At 42.1% G+C, this 19,258-nt stretch overlaps 1 protein-coding gene across 26 annotated transcripts in view; it reads right to left on the reverse strand.

The window, feature by feature from the left end:
- The window catches only part of KALRN (kalirin RhoGEF kinase), a 617,732-nt gene that overhangs the window by 288,896 nt on the left and 309,578 nt on the right, over positions 1-19,258 (reverse strand). For 22 of the 26 annotated variants that reach the window (XM_019738972.2, XM_019738955.2, XM_019738953.2 and 19 more), the window contains exon 11: positions 9,920-10,111. In XM_019738972.2, coding sequence (XP_019594531.2) covers positions 9,920-10,111 — 192 coding nt within the window. Of the gene's footprint in view, positions 1-9,919; positions 10,364-19,258 lie in introns of those variants that run through there. The other 4 variants (XM_074330732.1, XM_074330728.1, XM_074330733.1 and 1 more) reach the window with 3 other exon arrangements.

Consider the following 19,258-nt stretch of genomic DNA (forward strand, 5'->3'; position numbering starts at 1 on the left):
TCTAGTTGGTTCTTAGTATGGTAAATCAGGCTATGGCCTTTTAATGGTGAGAAAAAAAACAACAGAGACAAAAAACAGGTTTCAGATTTTGGACAAGTTATCATTTGTTCTTTAGACAGGGGAGGCTATATATATAGACGTGGCAGAAAAGGTTGAGTTAACAAGATTAATAAGCTCTGGAGGCACAGAATAAGGAGGTATGAAGAATTTCCTTCTTAGATAAGGGAGAAGCTCTCTGAGCCTCAGTTTCTTAATCTACAAAATGGGAAGAATAAGAACTGCCCTGCTCATTTTAAAGATTATGAGGAGTTAATGATTTACTTATTATTAATGCTTTAAATAAATATATTGCATTATTAATAAGCCTATAGCATTGTGATGATAGCTATAACCAAATTATTATTATTCGGTGTCCCTGTCATTTAACAGTTTGCAATCTGGTTGTAATTAGTTCAGTTTATTTTCCTTATAAATAAGCTTTTTGTTATAAAAACACAAAACAAGTTTTCCAGACCATATAAACTGGGATATATATTCCTACAAGTAGAAATGTACTTATTTCAAACCAGAATGAAACCAGGAAGTTGGTCACTATAGCTTAGTGTTACTTCATACTTTCTGGCTGCCATTTTGCATAATGAAAAAACCCATTTTCGAAGTGTGCTAAAGTCCTTGGGTAAGAGATAACGGATTCTCTGAAAAAGTATTGTATATAGAGGCAATATGCATAGTGATTAAAAGTTTCAAACCCCAGTTTTGGCGTGTATTAACTATATAACCCTGGGTAAGTAACCTACTATCTCTGTACCTCAGTTTTCCTTACCCCCACAGAGCTGGAAAGATTACTAAGTTGATATATATGTGTATGTATGTCTGTGTGTATACACACAAGAACAAGTGACATATATCCATATCTATATCTCACTTGGAAACAGTGCCTGGCATATAGTAAGTGATATATAAGTGCTAGATATTACATTTAAGAAATATTTTTGATACAAGCCCTCTCCAGTTCCCACTGGAAGGCAGAGAGAAAGTTTGAAATACGTCTTCATTTTGGAATTGGTAAACGCTCAACATTGAATTTGGTCCTTCAATCTGCTAGGTTGAGCTGGGCCTCTTGTTTTTGTTGCTTTGTCCTGGGATGTCTAAGGAAAGCCTAGAGACAAGAAAGTTCAGATACTTCTAAAAAGAAAAAAGAAAAAGAAAGAAAGGGAGATGTAAAGATAAAGAGATGAAAACCATGGACATGGAGCAGATTGTTTAAGAAAGAAAAAAGAAACTTGATGTCTCAATGAAGAACAGGCATCGAGGCAGAAGACTGATTAGGAGAAGGCTGCCCCTGTCACAGGAATGAGACCTAAGAGAGAGGCTTATAGGTATCTTGAGGAGTCTATTTTATTTAAGACAGTTTTGCTCTCAGTACCACCCGTGAGCTATATTAACGGCTTCATGCCTTGGAGGTCTTCTTCCCCTGCTCCTTAATAAACACTGAACACCTCTGGTGTATGTCTAGAAAAGAAAGCATCATTCCTTTCTGAGGAAATCACCATGACTCATGACACTTCCTCCTCCTCATGGACATGCAACTAAATTGTAGGGACAAAGACAAAAATTGCCAAAAAACAACAAAAAAGAGGGTGTCAATGCCACAAGGGAAAAGACGGAAAGACTAGGGACATCTGAGGTCAGTATCATTAGAAAATGTGTCCTCCCCGCAAATATTATTTGATTAATGAAGCGACACTGGTTTTTCAGATTTCTGTTTATATATTCTACTACATTATAATGAAACTCTTGTCTAAGGTAGAGTTAAAAACCTACTCTGAGGAAAATCAGCTACCGTGTTTCCCTGAAAATAAGATCTAGCCGGACCATCAGCTCTAATGCGTCCTTTGGAGCAAAAATTAATATGAGACCCAGTCGTATTTTACTATAAGACCCTGTATAATATAATATAATGTAATGTAATATAATATAATATAATATAATATAATATAATATAATATAATGTAATGTAATATAATATAATATACCAGGTTTTATATTAATTTTATATTCATAAAGGGAAGCACAGTAAGAGATAAACAATCAAGCATACACTAGATGCAGCTTGATGGCGTGTTTAGCAGCCTGATAAGAAAAGTCCTCCTTCAAGAAGATATTAATAAAATGTCAAAATTGCTAGTGATTGAAGAAATTTGACTCCAGGATAGGGAAGGACATTACAGCACCAGAGACAACAGGTTAGTGACATCTTTTTCTATTCTCCCTTCTATGAACAAAACAAAACAAAACTAAACGTCCAGAGGGAAAGGATCTCTTAAATGGAATTGATGTTTACTGAGGATAATTCTTGATTCTGCCCTTGTCTGGCTAGTTCTGTAACCAGGGGAAAACGACTTTATTTCAGTTACTTCACATTTAAAATGAAGTGTGTGTGTGTGTGTGTGTGTGTGTGTGTGTGTGTACACACTTGCATGTGTGGGTTCTCTAGCTTGTCTCTAAAATCTCTTCCAGCTCTAACATGCCAGTTTCTCTTCAAAGCTGACGTGAAGAGGCAGTAACAGAAATAACCTCTCTACACTGACCAACTGCAGTCACAGCTTTGACATCAGGACATCCAAAGTCCCGAGAGTACAGCTCCAACTCAAGGATCACTGCGGTACCAAGTGAAGACATTTACAACCTGGAAAGCTTGAGTGGCAACCCACTTGAAATTCATGAGTCCACATGGACAGTCACTCCCTGGTGGCAGCAAGCTTAAATTGCAGGCTCTGAGGCATAAAGTGGACAGAAAGAAACCTCAGTGTCACAAAATTATGAGGAAGGCTCAATATTCCATTTCTTAGGCTGTAATTTTCCTACTATCTGAATGTCCTGTGGATCTCCTTCTGTATATGTGTCCATCTGACTTATCCCTGGAGAGCATGCTAGCTTGCTTTGAAAAGAATCCACATCAGAGAGCCACTTCTATTACTAATTTACTACACCAGGCAGCCAATAGACCCAGTCAGAATGATCTACTTCAAACTACTATATGCCAATGATTGCTGGAATTAGGGAAAATTATGGAGTGAGTGAGGGAGTTTGGTAGAAGCTATCATGTTTTTGTTTTTGTTTGTTTGTTTGTTTCCCCCCTACTGTTCTTCATTTTGGTTTCTCTCCCCTTCCGGTAATCCTCTTTACCTTTTGCTTTTCTGGTATCTAACACGTTAGCACTGCACCTTCTCCATCAACCCACCGGCTCCCCAGAAAGAATCTCATGTTTCAGCCATTTCCAGACCCCGTCTTCTTGATCCAATGCACCTGCACTGAGACCCATTCTTGCAGGGTTCTGCTCTCTGCTTGGCAATGCTGCTGTACTTTATGTGTTCACAAAGTCCATTCATAATAGTCCACGCTGATATGCTTTATGGGGTCTTTCTTTCAGAGGGCACATACAGTTGGGGCCCAAAACACCTCCATCCAAAAAGAATGGGCCTAATTTGAGAATTTCCAGAACCTTGGCAGGGGTGGAGTTAATGGAGTCTTTCTTTCCGTGCCCTACATAAGGTTTGCTTTAACAGTGAAACCAGTGAATTCAGGAGAGGCCAGCCCACAGACCCTATCCTGCTTGCTTAGTGGGACAGCCTGAGAAAATGGCAACGGAAAAAGGCAGGAAGGGGAAAGAGGGAACAAGGAAGGGAGAAACCAGGCGGTTTATAGAAATAATGACGCTTAAGGATGAGTGATTAGGAAAAGAGGTAATTTGACTCCATCACTTTCTCCTGCTGTTTGGCTGTTCCATTTGCACAGCTCTGGCTGCCACTGCACTGATACAGGTGCGTGACTCCTAGAGATGTCGAAAGGAGCACCAGTTCCACAAGTTGAAGAGATCGTTGTTTGATTTGGTATTCACTACCCGCTTTTCTTTCTTAAATAAACACCGTGACAGTTGGGCAATTGAAGCAGAAGATGAAGTCATTTTGCTCTTGAGGCTATTATTCCTTCCGAAGACATTTAGTTTTGGTTCTACAGTGGGTAGGTAGAGGAGCATGTGTACATGTGAGTGTCTGGGGTGTGTGTGTGTTTGTGTTTGTGTGTATGTGTGTGTGTGCGCGCACGCGCGCGTGTGAACTGCTTTGAGCAGGAAATAGCTTGGAAGAAGGATTTCGCAAGGTTAGAAAATGGGCATTGAATTAAGCTGTCTAATAAAGGGCTGAGGTGATTATCTTGGCCACATTCCTTAGTTAATTTGACTCTCATATTATTACTACAAAAATATCTAAAAATGGATATTTTGAAAGCCCAGCAGTTACAGCATTTCCATGGAAACACAGCAAAGAAAGAGAACTGTGTCGGGACAATCTCTGCAGTGCAGATGACACTTATACAAATGTATTTTCGCTGGACAAAGAATGTGAGGACTTGGGTAAATGCTTCTCCCTACCTTGTCCCTCGCTCTCCAGACCAGCAAACAGCCAGCTGCCTTCTTGTCTCCAGGAAGAGAGAAGACATTTGAAAGTTCAGCACAGTATGTACTAATCGTAGAGGCTCTGAATCTATAAGATGGTCCCAAGCACACGCTTGTCACCTTTCTTCATTACGTATCTCTTCTAAGTAGGCATGAAAAGTTTTATTTTGGTAAAATAACACTTATCGGGATTGTTCCTGAGGAAGATGTATAAAACAAACCAAAACAAATGCAAAGGAAAATTAAATCACCCATAACATTCTTAACTTCGTTGTATATTTTTTTCTAGTCTTTCTTCTATGCATATGATCAAAACTGTGGTCATGCTCGATATAGTTTTTGATGTATTATATTACAAGCCCTTTCTCATGCCAATTAATGATATTTGGCAATGTGATTTATAATGACTGTATAGTATTTCACTATATACACGCACTGTGGTTTGTTTAATGAATCACCCAACATGGAAAACTTAGATGATTTCTAATTACTCAAGATTATGAATAACACTGCAATGAAATGGTTAGAAGGTTTTAACCCTCCATCCAGACTCCTATGGTTGCCAAGAATTCACAGAGCAGGGCCAACAGGATTACGTAGACTCTACGATCTCCAGAATAAATGAGCCTGGAGGATATTTTTTTTCATATCTTCCTTCTGTTTCCACTTTGATCCTAATTAGAGTAAATCTTTTGATGTAGGAAGCAGGCAAACGTTAAATTATGAACTTCAGCCTGGGGAGTCATAGGAAGTCTAGGTTAAATCATTTATAAAGAAGGATATTCAGTTCCTGCTCAGAAATCTCTTAGAAAGGGGGTTGTAATTCCTTCAAAATTACATCCTACAATGAATGACATGCTATTACCCATTGGCAATGATGCAAAAAGTTAGCAAATAATTGTAGGTAGGTAGAAAAGAAGAAAGAAAAGAAAGGAGGAAAGAAGGAAGGCGTTAACCATAACTAGGCAAGAAGGATCTACGTATGACAATATTTTCCCGTAGCCCCAATGCCACCCAAAGCCACTTTGGTAAAACTGAGCAGAAGATCATCCTTCCACCCACTCTATTTACTGTGAGAGGAAAAAATAACCATAGCAACTCAAAATTCCCTAACAGACTTAAAGACTTGGCTACACAACTTGCCTTGAGCTAAAACCCAGAAGTTTGCTGATAGAGTCAAGAGAAAGGAGTCAAGAGTTACGAGGCCCAGGATCAAATAGGACCCACACTTACCACGGTTTGAGGGATGGTGTGTCTTGAGAGGTATTGAACAGAACACGGAAAGATTAAACCACAGGAGCTCTCCTTCATGAGAGCATCCAACGATGCTCACTTCTGCCTCCTTAGTTCATTTCTGCCTGCTATTCAGATCCTGGAGGAAAGCTCCCACAGCACTTCAGATTCCCCCACCCGCACCCCTTCTATGCAGATCGCCTATAGAGCTCAAGTGAAGAAACTGGAGTAGATGAAAGATGTGACTGAATGGGCTTTTCCCTCTCCCCCGCTTTTTTCTTTTTTTAAAAGAAATGACTGGCTTCCCATTCTCAAGTAAACCTGTTCTATATTTATTCAGCATCTCTATGTATCCGACATAGTGACAGAAACGTACAGTAGAATCTATATCTACACATCTAAACCCACATGTGTACTCTACATAGGAGTCTTTGGAATTCAATGAAGCAGAGCCAGTGAGCTCAGTGGGACCCTAGCACCACTGATGGAGGTACGCATACGGTGCTCTAGTCCAGTCTAGGTGGGAAGCTGGAAGCCCTGGGGAAGAATCACAAGGAAAAATGATGCGAGAGGTGAGTCCTCGAGTTCCTTATTAAGCTTACTGTAGAGACGCTCTAAGGATACCTCTGGGAGGGAGTTTATTCTACTAGGAAAAAAAATTGGTGTCAGTATTGTACTACTTGATTTTGTAATAATCATAATAATTATCACAAAGTAATAGAGAGTAAGTGATTTTCCCAAAGGCATGCAGCAGGCCTTGTGAAAATCTAGACCTGGAAACCAGACGTCCCTGATCTTGCTGTACTTAATGAGCGTGTGTACATATGGCATAGGTGTGCACATACATACACACGTGTCTTATTCTCTGCTCTTCCCAAAGGGGGCCTCAGACAGACTACTGGGGGTGGGAAGGTGACTGAGAGGGAGCGTGTAGCTATAAACTGTTGGATGGCTCAGATAAACAGCTTCTCCATGACAGCCACTCAGAACGATGCTTTTCTTTCCATCCTGGACAACGCTCACAATCTGTGTGGTCTGAAAGTTGCAGATCTCTCTCGAACAGAAGGGTCCTCACAAGCACACACCCATTCGCATCCAGGCAGGACTGCTCCTAATTTCTCTAACATTTTGGGATCCCGAGGAAAGAGACTATGCTATTTTCTGACAGCCTCCTGTTTGAATAAATTCCCTGGTGGAGAAACCCCTCCCAGTCTCTGTGCTTTGGCCTTCATGTGAAAGACTACATCGCAAAGGAGAAAATGCGTGGGTTTTGGAGTCAGAAAGATCTGGGATCAATTCCTACACTTACCACATCCTAGCTACAAGTCCCTGGGCAGATTATTAACTTCTCTGATCTGTAAAATTGGAATAAAAAGTGACAATTCTCATGGCTATTGATTAGATAGATAGTAGCACACAGTAGGTGCTAAATACATTGTAGTTCCCGTTCTTCATCTGCCCCCAGAATTATGCTGCTCCCCTTAGTACTATTTCATGTGAATGTGATTTTATAAGCTGAGTCTCAGTGTGAAAACAAGTCTCAGGTTCAAATAGCACCAAGCTTAACAAGGTTAGAGACATATGAGGGTAAACAGTGGTGAATAACTTCAGCCCTGACTAGTCCTATCTCCCATACCCCTAAGCCTGTCAACACTTTCTAAGCTAAGGTCTCCCCTCCCCATCAAGCCCTTGCTTTGGGGTTTGAAGATATAAAAAGGAAAAAGAAGAGTAAGAAGAAGGAAGAAGAGCAGAGGAGAGGAGCAGGTAGAAAAGGAAAGGGAGGACCGGAGGGTGTGGGGTACTAGTTAAGAACAGGAGCGCAGCATGTAGGAAAATGGGTAAGATCTTTGCTGCACTACTAAGAAGCTCTGTAACCTTAGACAAGTTCTTTTCTGAGCCTCAGGTTCCCCATTTGAAAGTGTGTTTAATAAGACCTGTGTTATAGGCTTGCCATGAGGATTACATGAGGTGATCTATGTGTCTGGCAAGTAGTAGGTGCCCAATCAAAAAAGAAAAAAAAAGCTAGCTAATATACATTAAGTGCTTCCAATGAACTAAACTTAGGCTAGGTAACCTGAATTACTTCAGGCTTAATTGCCATTATTATTTATTATTATGATTGTCAACATCAAATAAAGGAGAAGAAGAAAGGAATCTCAAATTCACATTAGAACCATAAGGGGTCATAGGGCTACCAAGTCCAACTGCACAATTTTATAGGTGAGGCTACCCAGGGCCGGGGACATGGTGATTTGCACAAGCTCACATGGTTCTAGAGCAGCGGAATCTGGACGAGAATCCCAGCCTCCTCGTTTCATGTACAGAAGGTGAGCGATGTAGCTAGAAAGGGGGCCTAGAACCATTGTCACCTTCTTTTTTTTATTATTGGTGAAGGGGAACAGGACTTTATTGGTGAACAGTGTGTACTTCTGGGACTTTTCCATGTCAAGTTGTTGTCCTTTCAGTCTTAATTGTGGAGGGTACAGCTCAGCAGCAGGTCTAGTTGCCATTGCTAGTTGCAGGGGGCACAGCCCACCATCCCTTGCGGGAGTCGAACCGGCAACCTTGTGGTTGAGAGGACGCGCTCCAACCAACTGAGCCATCTGGGAGCTCAGTGGCAGCTCAGCTCAAGGTGCCGTGTTCAATCTTAGTTGCAGGGGGCGCTGCCCACCATCCCTTGCAGGAGTCGAACCAGCAATCTTGTGGTTGAGAGCTCACTGGCCCATGTGGGAGTTGAACCCGCAGCCTTCCACGTTAGGAGCACGGAGCTCCAACCGCCTGAGCCACCGGGCCGGCCCCATTGCCGTCTTTTGAGGAGCGGCACTTCCATGGAAACCGATCTTGCCCAGCAGCGCCCTGCTCAGCCAGCACCCCACAGCCCTCACAAGGAATATGACTCCTGTGTTTTCAGGCTCCATCCCAACACCCACGGGCTCATAATTAAAGGAGAATACACATGCCTCTGGCTTCTGAGACCATCGTTAAGAATTGGGGGAGCCACAAGCAAGCAGACAAGCAGGCAGGAAAACCTGGATTAAGACTAAGCCCCTTACTTTACAGGCACTCAGTTTCTGTGGGGCCCAAGGAGAGGAAGCAGATACAGCCTCAGGGAGCTTGCCAGACCTTCATCTGCCTGGAGAATCTCAGTTTAGAAAACATTATCTTTTCAGGTTTTTCTCTGAGAGGCACTGCAATGATTTGCATTCATTCCCACAAAGTGTCAGAAAGCCTGTGTAGTAACAACCAGGCTTCTTAATGCATTTCAAGTTTCAAAAATCAACTTAATTAAGTAGGGTTAATTTTTTTTTTTTTTCCTGAGCAGTAAACTTTAATTAATACTCCATTAAAATGAATTCCTGGGGGAACACACGCCTGCTTGTACCTAATGAGTTCGTCTGCCAAGGGTATTATTATGGAAGATGCTAAATGTGCTTCCTCACTGGCCACTTAATTTCAGAGTGCCCCACATTAATCAGAAACGATAAACAATTGCAGGGCTGCAGCCCTCCTTCTCTGTATGGGTCCCTCTGCTCTGCCAAGAATGTAATGTACTCCCTCTCTTGTCCCCACTTGGTGATGCTTCAGGGCCCGATGTAAGCCCAGCTCACTTCCTCCTGCGTGGAGGGCACCTCTCCCTTCCTTCACTAGCTATCACTCCACCATCAGGCAAGGTAAGGACCCACTCACTTTACTATCACCCCATGGCAGACCTCACTGAGAAGATGCAATCCTTTTCTTTTCTTTTTTTTTAAAAATAAAAACAACACATATCTGCAAACTTTGTATGTTCCTTGGCAGCAAAGATGATCAAAGTTGTGCAGGACTCTGATTTCTGATAGGAAACAGCAACCAAGAGCAACCGGGTGTAGGTTAGGAAGGGAATCTCTGATCCTCTTCCATTTCCTCTTACAGTGACTATTTCTATATACCAGGGATTCCCAAATTTCTCCAGCTGCTGACTGAATGCACCAGCAGACTCCCCAAACCATCGGCCTCTGTGGTCCCCTGCTTCTTAGAGACCAGGAGGAAACTTTGCCCCATGTTGCCTGAGACCTACACACAGGTTATCAGAAGCGAAGTGTTCATATCATCAGTCTCGGGAGGCTAGCAGCCCCCAGACCGTCCAGGACCCTGGGCATACATAGAGGGTCATTTTACGAGGAAACTGGCCTGAGCCCTGCCAGCACAAATCATCCCAGCCGATGCCCCTTGTCCAGCAGCGGCCCTTACCTCTTTTGTGTGTGTGTGGAAGGAGACAGACATGTCCAGGAGAAGCTTCCGCTGCTCCACCCGGCGCACGAAGTCTTGGATGCGCACCTCCAGGTGTCGGGCTGCCTTGTAAATCTCCTCGGGGTCACATTCCCCCGTCTGAGCCAGCTGCTCTGCTGCTTCTAGGAGCTTGTCCGCATTGGTGTACGTATTCTGCCGGCAACAACAGTGAGGGAAAGTCAACATGCAGTCAGGAACCGAGCTTTGCGCCTTCCCCCAGCCCACCGGAGGCGAGGCTGCCCGGAGCTGGAGCGCAGGGCGTGGGCTGAGCTGACAGCTCCCTGATCTGGCACAGCGAGCTGAGTGGAGCCTGCCCGCCCACCTCGAAGCAAGCTAGCAGCCTGCTTGGCAGCTTGGCACAAGCGGGCACTAGCTAGGTGCCTCCTTTGTGCCTGGGATTTCTCAGAGGTGGAGCACCCTGGAGAGAAACAAGGAGACATGCGAGACTCCCCATTCCCCACCCACTCCCTCACCCCTCCACCCTTACAAAGATCCATCATTGCCCTCACATCTCAGACTGTAAGCTGACAGAGTCGGGGACACCTCATCCACAGACCGGCTGGGTGTCTAGTGAGAACACCAGGGAAACAAGCACTGGGAGACTGGCTTGACTCCCCGCCCAAGTTCCTCGTAACTACCAGTGTTTATCTTTTGGAACAGAGCTACCTCTTAGGAGGGGAAGGGGCCAGCGACTCGGGAGCTCACAGAAGGAAGCAGCCAGAGTGCGTGCGGGGATGCAGGCTAGTCCCTGCGTGCCCAGGGAAGGCTTCCTGCTTGCAGCCAGGGTAGGAAGGAGTCTGGGGATCTGCTTACTGTAAGCGACTGGGTGACATGCCCATCCACGCACACACGCTCCTTAACCCCTCGCTGAACACACTATCGTGTTCTCTAGAATGTTTTAAAAGACAACCAACTTATGAGTATTATTCATCGGGATGGAAGGCACTGCCTTTATAATAGCTATTCCATACATGCCATAGATACAACTTTTCCTCAGCAGGCTTCTCTTAAAAAACATCTCCTGATAGTCACTGATTTGGAGCTAGTGACTCAGGTGTACATTGTATTTCTTAATATCCCTACTGTCACACAATGCCCTAGAGAATGGTGAACAAGTGGTTACCGGTGACGACTTGACTCTGGGAGCAGGGACCGTCAGTATCAGAGGCAAAGGGAATGGAGAACTGACCTGGGTTTCTGAGCAATGGCTGGATGGCTCTTCACGTTGCCCAGGGAGCAAAGTAAAGTCCCTGGCCTCCAGTCACCTGGGAGGTTTTTGGACTCACCTGAAGACCTGGGTATTAAGGGTTGAATGGTGTCCCTTCTAAATTCATATGTTAAGTTCTATCCCCCAGTACCTGAGAATGTGCCCTTATTTGGAAACCGAGTCACTGTAATTAGTTAAGATCACGTCATTGTGAAGTCGGGTGGGCCCCTAATTCAGTAGGACTGGTGTCTTTACAAAAATAACGCCATGTGAAGACACACACACACACAAACATGCACAGAGAATGCCGTGTGAAGATGAAGGCAGAGGTTGGGTGATATATCTACAAGCCAGGGAATAACCAAGATTGCCAGCAAACCACCAGAAGGTAAGAGAGATGCATGGAGCAGATTCCCCCTCACACCCCTCCAAAAGAACCATCCGTCCTGGCACCTTGATCTTGGACTTGCAGCCTCCAGAACTGTGAGATAATACGTTTCCGTGTCTAAGCTACCCAGTTAGGGCAGCCTTAGCAAACTAATAGCCTGGGGTGGAACCTTTCCGAGTCTGTCGACGCAGCCTCTAGATTGTCCTGGAGAAGATGGGGAGGGCTTCAGCAAACAATCGTCATGACTTTAAGGGGCACCAAGAGACGCCCCCGAGGATCCTTAAGGCATGCTGTCTGCAAAGCAACTGCACAAGGCAAACACCGTCCCAAATCAGGTGAGGTGGGGGTGGGCATGGGGCTGAAAAGGAAGCAAAATTGTTTGGCTCCGTCTGTGGAATTCATGGACCAACAGACGATCCTTGTGTGAAGAAAAAGACTTTGCCACTAGTTGAATAAGGGTATGTCAATTCTGAAAGCAAATGTAGGGAGGTACTCAGTCATGATGGAAACACCAGGAGAGACAAGCAATGACAGGCAGGCGGAGCCATTGCAGCTGTGGGCCAGGTTAAGGACAGTTCTTATGGGGCTGCCCACAGCTTCTAGCAAACATACTCAGAGCTGATGGGAGGGAGATTTTTCAGGACCCTCTCAAATCTTCCACTTTAAACTTTAGGGAATCTCAGGAAACCCCAAAGAAACCTAGAGGTTGTGACTTTGTATTTTCTAGCCGAGAAATAAAAATTTGTGGCAAAGCCAAAGCAAGCCTGCTATCAAGTTAAGTCTGGGACCAGTAAGAGATAAATACAAAAGCAAAACTGAAGTGCCACTGCATATCGGGTGGACAGCTTTGTCCCAGTTGTCCCAGGACTTTGCTGGTTTTAGCACCGGAAGTCCTGCATCCCGGAAAGCCTGTCAGTCCTGGGCCAATTGTGATGGCTGCTCACCCTAACACACACTCAACGCTGTGGATATCTCCTGATATCTCAGGAGTACAGATCTATATACACAATGTATGCTGCTTTAATGGTGAATAAAACCATGCTTGAGGGAAATACTATGACAACACATAAAAAGGGCCAAGCAACACAAATATAGATAATTAGGGGTTAACGTTTCTTGACACGATATAGGTGCTGAGAAGAAAATGAATAAAAACTGAGAATAATAATAGCAAAAGATGATTAAATATTTTTCACACTCCAAGGACCATTCTAAAGGTTTATATGCATATTAACTCATTTAATCTCCACAATAACCCTCCGCAGTTAATACAGCCACCAGTCCCATTTTACAGATGAAGAAACTGAGGCACAAAGAATTTCTGACCAAGGTCACCTGTCTCATAAGTGGTAGAACAAAGATTAAAATCTTGTTGTCTGGCTTCAGGGCCCAAGCTCCAAACCATTATACGATCCTGTCGATGAAGAAGGGCCTTGCATGACATGTTAAGGTGTTTTATTCCCAAGTTTGGGAAGCTACTGAGCAGTGATGAGTAGAAGAGGGGTATGACTGGTGTACAGTGTATAGAGACACCACCCTGCCTCTTACACAGAGTGAAGGCAGAAGCCTGAGGATGGGAGGATTTAGCAGAGAAGGCGGAGGGCTTCTCACAGACAGGACTCCCTCTCTTTTGGCCCACGGTACTTTGTTTAACCCGTACCACAGCCACCATCATGCTCACAGTAACAGAGTGTTCCACAGGGATCTCCCTACTGGTTTGCATGCTCCTGAAAGGTACATTTCACGTCTCATTCATCTTTGGTTCTCCATACCAGGCACCGTAACTGGTATACAATAGGCACTCACTAAATGTTTGCTGAACGAACAAGACTCAGAGATGGGAATGAGCACGACATGTTTGCATAAGTTGAATCAACCTGATTAAAATTGAAGAGTGGCGGGGAATTACATTGGATAAAGCAGGGAAGAGCTAGATAATAGATTTCATAGAGAGAAAGGGACAATACGACAGGTGGGAGGGCAATGGAGTCAGCGGTAAAAGCCAGGCTCCCTGCTCTACCTGCTACCAGGCCTCCTCCCCATCACTACCAGAAAGAGCTTCTAAAATTCAGACCCAGTCACACCTCTCTTCTATTTAAAACTGTCCAGTGGCTTCCCACTGCCTTAGGGGTAAAATATCTTAGCGTGGCACGCAAGGCCTTTCTTCATCTGATACCTCCTTTCCCCTTTAGCTTCAACTCACATCACTCCCCTACAAACAGCCTGTGAAATAAATTGCTTACACTCCCAGAAACTCATTGCACTGAATCTTGCCTCTGTGCTTCTGCCTGAGATGCCCTGCCCCTACTTGTCTCCTTGACCGACGCTTACTTCCCTTTTAAGACCCAGTCCAGGCTTCCTTTAGGAAGCCCACCTTTATATCCACTTTCCTCTCAGGGCTGGCTTAGGTGTGCCCTTTGGGGCCCTCAGAGTGAGCTGTGTTGACCCCCTCCACGGTACCCATCCTATTCTAGTGCAAATGTTTGCCTTTCTCATCCACTTAGAGGCAGAAAATGTCTTTCACCTCTTTCCCTTTGGGCATGGCACCAAGCAAATATTCCATAAGTATTTAGTGAACTAATAAAGACCACATCAATCCCCATCAATCCTAATATTCAATTCTTGGCCTTCATCAAATACCTGGTACAAGACTCTACATACCGTAAATCACGTTCAATGTTCAATCCTGTTTGGTTTGTTCTACTTCCTGGCACAGTCTTGAAATAGGAATGTGCTAGAGACTATCAACTAGAGCTTTATCAAAACATACACTGATGTCTGTCATTGCCCCAAATTGGGGCAAACATCACAACAGGCTTCTGCCTCCCATCTGACCAAATCGACAACAGTTTCTGCCCCAGAGCCAGAGTTCAATCTCAATTCTGAGAGTAGTTGTTAGGCATTCTTTGGTTTCCCAGCCTCTGAGCCTCAGCCTTGGACTTCATCCCTTATCAACATTTCCCAACTAATATGCCCCAAATGGGTTATGAGTGCTGAATACCAATCCCTCCGTCCTTGGGACTTTCAAGCAGGGACTCTGGTAGCCAGAGCCCCTGAGTCAGAGATTTGAGCTGCAGTTCCTGCTCTTCCCTCCCCAACCCCCATCCTTATATCAATAAGGTAAATTGCTCTAAATAATTCAACCCTTAAGTCTACCTTCCATTCCTCCCACTGAGCCTTTGCCCATTACTTTTTTGCTTTCTCCTCAGGGAAGAAAAAGAGCATTCTAGGATAACTTGTCTATAAAAATACAGGCATCCCAACAAACACAAGTATGGTTTCACGTCCCTGGACCGAAGCAGAGGATACAGGGCTTTTGAAAGGCAAGGGGTGGAAGAGGCTGTGAATGAAAACACTTCTGGTGTCAAGAGTTGCCTTCCTAGATAATATGGAGTTGGCAACCTTCGCTTTATGCTCTGTGGATGAGGACGGAGAAGGGTGAGAAGTCACTTATGATTTAAAAGAGGTAGTGTGGACTGGTGAACATGACTACCAGATGACCAGGAGAGAACTCCTTTCCTGATAATTATTTTTCCTGGCTGGCATGGCTGGAACCAATGGGCAGGGAGAAGAAAGGAGCAAACATACACAAGCATTAAAAGAAAAGGACATGGAAGTGCAGGGACAGGGGACGGTACAGACTTATCTCTGGATCTTGAGGTTAGTGAATGGCAGGCAAATCAAGGTAATACCCCAAGCCTTACAGTTGAATAATACTTTACAGTTGACAAATAAATCTCTTTTACCTTCTTTCTTTACCCAATCTGGGGCAGATCTGCAGAGAATCCACCTGTGTGTGAGGAAACTACCTGACACTGGGAAAGAACCACCTGAAAGGCTTAGAGGTAATGGCACCTGGTAGTCACACAGGGCTAGTGCCTGTTCCCACCTGGCAGACTGGGAAGCCTCATGATTCACAAGATATGGGGTAGAGTGCTCAGAAGAATATTGCCTCAGTCGGGGTAAATAATTAGCTTTAGACTGAGCACTGCTCTGGTCTCACCTAACAAATTTTAAAACAAAGACCTGAAAATATCAAACTTTCTTCAAGTAATTTAACTGTGTCCCAAAACAAAGCTTAAAAATATTATAGAAATGCAGAAATATTTAGTAACCAACAAGGTAAAATTCACATGTGTTATCTAGTCAAAAATTACCAGGCATGTATACAAAGAAATAGGAAAATATAACCTCTAATGAGGAGAAAAAAAATCAATCAAAACTGACATAGATGTTAAAATTAACAAATAGGGAATTAAAAATAGTTATTATAACTATTTCATATGTTCAAAGAGTTATGTAGAAAAATAGAAGACATAAAAAAAAAGACCCTGCACTTCTAGAGATGAAAAATATATTGGATGGTATTAACAGCAGGTTAGACATTGCAGAAGAAACGATTATGGAACTTGAGAATGTAGCAATAGAAAGAATTCAAAATGAAATGCTGAGAAAAAAAAAGAATTTTAAAAAATGAAGCATTAGTGAATTGTGGGACAACTTTAAGCAGGCTAATATACATTAACTGAAATCCCTGAAGGAAGGAAGGAGTGGAAAAAAAGATTTGAAGAAAAAAATGACCAAAATGGTTCCAAACTTAATGAAAACTATAAATCCACAAATCCAAGAAACTCAACAAACCCTCAATGCAAGAATCATGAGGAAACATAAAGGCACATAAAAATCAAATCAAATCGAGTGTGGGGGGGGTGGATGAAAAGGAAATCTTAAAAGTGACCAAAGGAAAAATGACATGTTGTACACAAAGGAATAAAGATGACAGTAGACTGCTCAGCAGAAACAATGCAAGCAAGAAAACAGTGAAGCAACATTTTTAAAACCAATAAAAACTGTCAACCTAGAGTTCTATGCAAAGCACAAAAAATTTTCAAAACCAAAGGTGAAATAAAGACATTTTAAGGCATACAAAAGCTGAGAGAATTCTTCACTAGCAGACTTGAATGACAAAGAAATGTTAGAAGAAATCCTTCAGGAAGACAAAAAATGTTAACAGATAGATATACAGATCCACACACAGGAATGAAAAGCATTGGAAATTCTAACTATATGAGTAAATCTATAAGATTTTTTCTTATTATTTAAATCTCTTTAAAAGATAAATGTTTAAATGAAAATAATTACTATGTAGTGTGGGGTTTACAGCACATATATAAGAAAAACATGGAACAACAATATCACAAAGGCCAGGAAGGGAGAAATAGAAGTATACTATTGTAAGGTTCTTATACTGTTATATAAGGTATCATAATACCATTTGAATGTAAACTGTTATAAATTGGTAACCCATTCTATAAACCCTAAAGTAACCATTAAAGTAACAAAATAAAGAGTTACAGCTAATAAGCTAACAAAAGAGATAAAATGGAATCATAAAAATATTCAATTAATCCAAAAAGGAAGAAAGAGAGAAAGTAACAAAGAATAGATGAAACAAATAGAAAAAAAATAACAAAAATAGATTTAAACATAAACATATCAATAATCACATTAAATGTAAATTGTCTAAATACCACAATCAAAAGACAGAGATTGTCAGATTGTATAAAAAGGTAAGTCCCAACCATTTGCTGTCTACAATAAATGCACGTCAAATGTAAAGACACAAATAGGTTAAATGTAAAACGACAGACAAAATATAGTATGATAACACTTATCAAAAGAAAGCTGGGGTGGCTATATCAATATTAGGCATAGTAAATTTCAGAGCAAATAATATTACCAGGGGAAACGAAGGTCATTTCATGATTATAAAGGGGTGAATTCACGAAGAGGATATAATAATCCCACATGTTTATGCACCAAATAACAAAGCTTCAAAACACATGAAGCAACCTGATAGATTTGCAAGGAGAAAAAGACAAATTCACAATTATAGAGATTTAATGACCCCTCTCAATCATTAATAGAACAAGTAGACAAGATGTTAGTAAGGATGTAGGAGATTTCAAAACTCTCAGTCAACTTAACCTAACTGACATTTATAGAAAACTCCACACAACAACAGCAGACCACACATTGTCTTCAAGTGCTCACAGAACATTTACCAAGATAAACCATATTCTGGGTCATAAAACAAGTCTAAAGAAATTTAAAAGGATATGAATCATATAAAATATTTTCTCAGATCATAACATAATTAAATTATAAATCAATAGTAGGAATATCTCTGCAAAATTCTCGGAGTCAGAAAATACATAACACATTTCTAAATAATCCAAGGGTCTAAGAAGGCAGTATCGGTTTATCAGATGTCTACAGTGTGCTAGGCATTGTGTTAGGCTCTTTATATACCGTACCTCTAAATTTGGGGATCAATCATAAACTAGGTATTAATTAATTTCATTTTATAAATGAGAAAACCAAGACTCAGAGAGAAAAAGTAAGATGTTGAAGAATGTTACATAGCTAGAAAATGGCGGACCATGTCTCTCTGAGTGTAACCTCCAGGCTTCATTGAACAATGAACCAGCCTAAAACCAACGTAAAATCTCCTTTTCCTCTGCTTCTGTTACTTTGCATTATACTCATTTTTATGCCTTTGATTTTTAAATTACAACATTGTAATTGTTCATTTGCAACTGCCACTTTTCTTTTTTGGAACACTCTTCCAATGTGTACATGTTGACTTTAGAGAGAACTGCATTCTCCTTGAAGGAAACAGTCCCATCTTACTCATTTTTTCTATCTCAGCTACTCATTGATGTACAGTAGGCACAGTGCTCTCCTTTCAATATGCACTCAGCCAAAAGACTGTAGCCCAGCATCTAGTCAGTATAAGACTTGGAAATGGATGTTTACTTTATCTCCTAATATAGGTAGTTTCCAGTTTAAGAATGAGCAGTGATCCAAAGGTTCCTTTATAAGCTTATTTAGCACTGGGAATGTATTTTCCATGTAAATGGACGTTAGAGTCCCAGGGAAATAAAAAGAAATTCAGTTGAGTATATAATACCTTTAAAATACTGATATAGCACATCATGTACAATCAGCCAAACTTTATAACTAGGGGATATAGAAGATGCTTTTCAGTTTTCATCCTGGGGCAGCAGGCACACACTTATCCTCCATCTGCGGCTCTGGCAGGGGAGGCGGGCTTGGACTCTGGCAAAGGCAAAGTGGTCTTTGGTGGAAGTGGTGGGAGGGAAAGGAGGAAACTACTTCTTGGTACCAGTGATTGGTTAACCCATAACAATACACCTGCTGGAAGGACATCTTCCTAGGTGTCCCGAACAAGGGAAGAAACAATAGTTGCCTCCATTAGGGCAATCTGTCTGTCCACACAAGGAGTGTCTAATGAGGAGTCCCGATCAAATGCTCCTTAAATTGGAGAACTGTCTGTACAAATCTTCAGTCTACTAATTGGGACTGATACCAAAAATAATTACAGCAGATGCTGCTACATCCTCAAACAGTTTGGGTGCTGAAATTATCTCTGGGAACCTAAACACAGCTTTACCACATTTACATATGCAATCAGCACCTCATCCCATTCTCATGTACATCTCTACTTGCTAGAGAGCATTTTCCTCTCTAAAATGCTTCAGCACCTTTTCCTGTTAATGACAAATGGTATATTTTCAGAACTCTACATTTTTTTTATTTTTTTTAGATTTTATTGGGGAAGGGAAACAGGACTTTATTGGGGAACAGTGTGTACTTCCAGGACTATTTCCCAAGTCAAGTT

The sequence above is a fragment of the Rhinolophus sinicus genome, linkage group LG01, assembly GCF_036562045.2.
Source record: "Rhinolophus sinicus isolate RSC01 linkage group LG01, ASM3656204v1, whole genome shotgun sequence".
Lineage (NCBI taxonomy): Eukaryota > Metazoa > Chordata > Mammalia > Chiroptera > Rhinolophidae > Rhinolophus > Rhinolophus sinicus.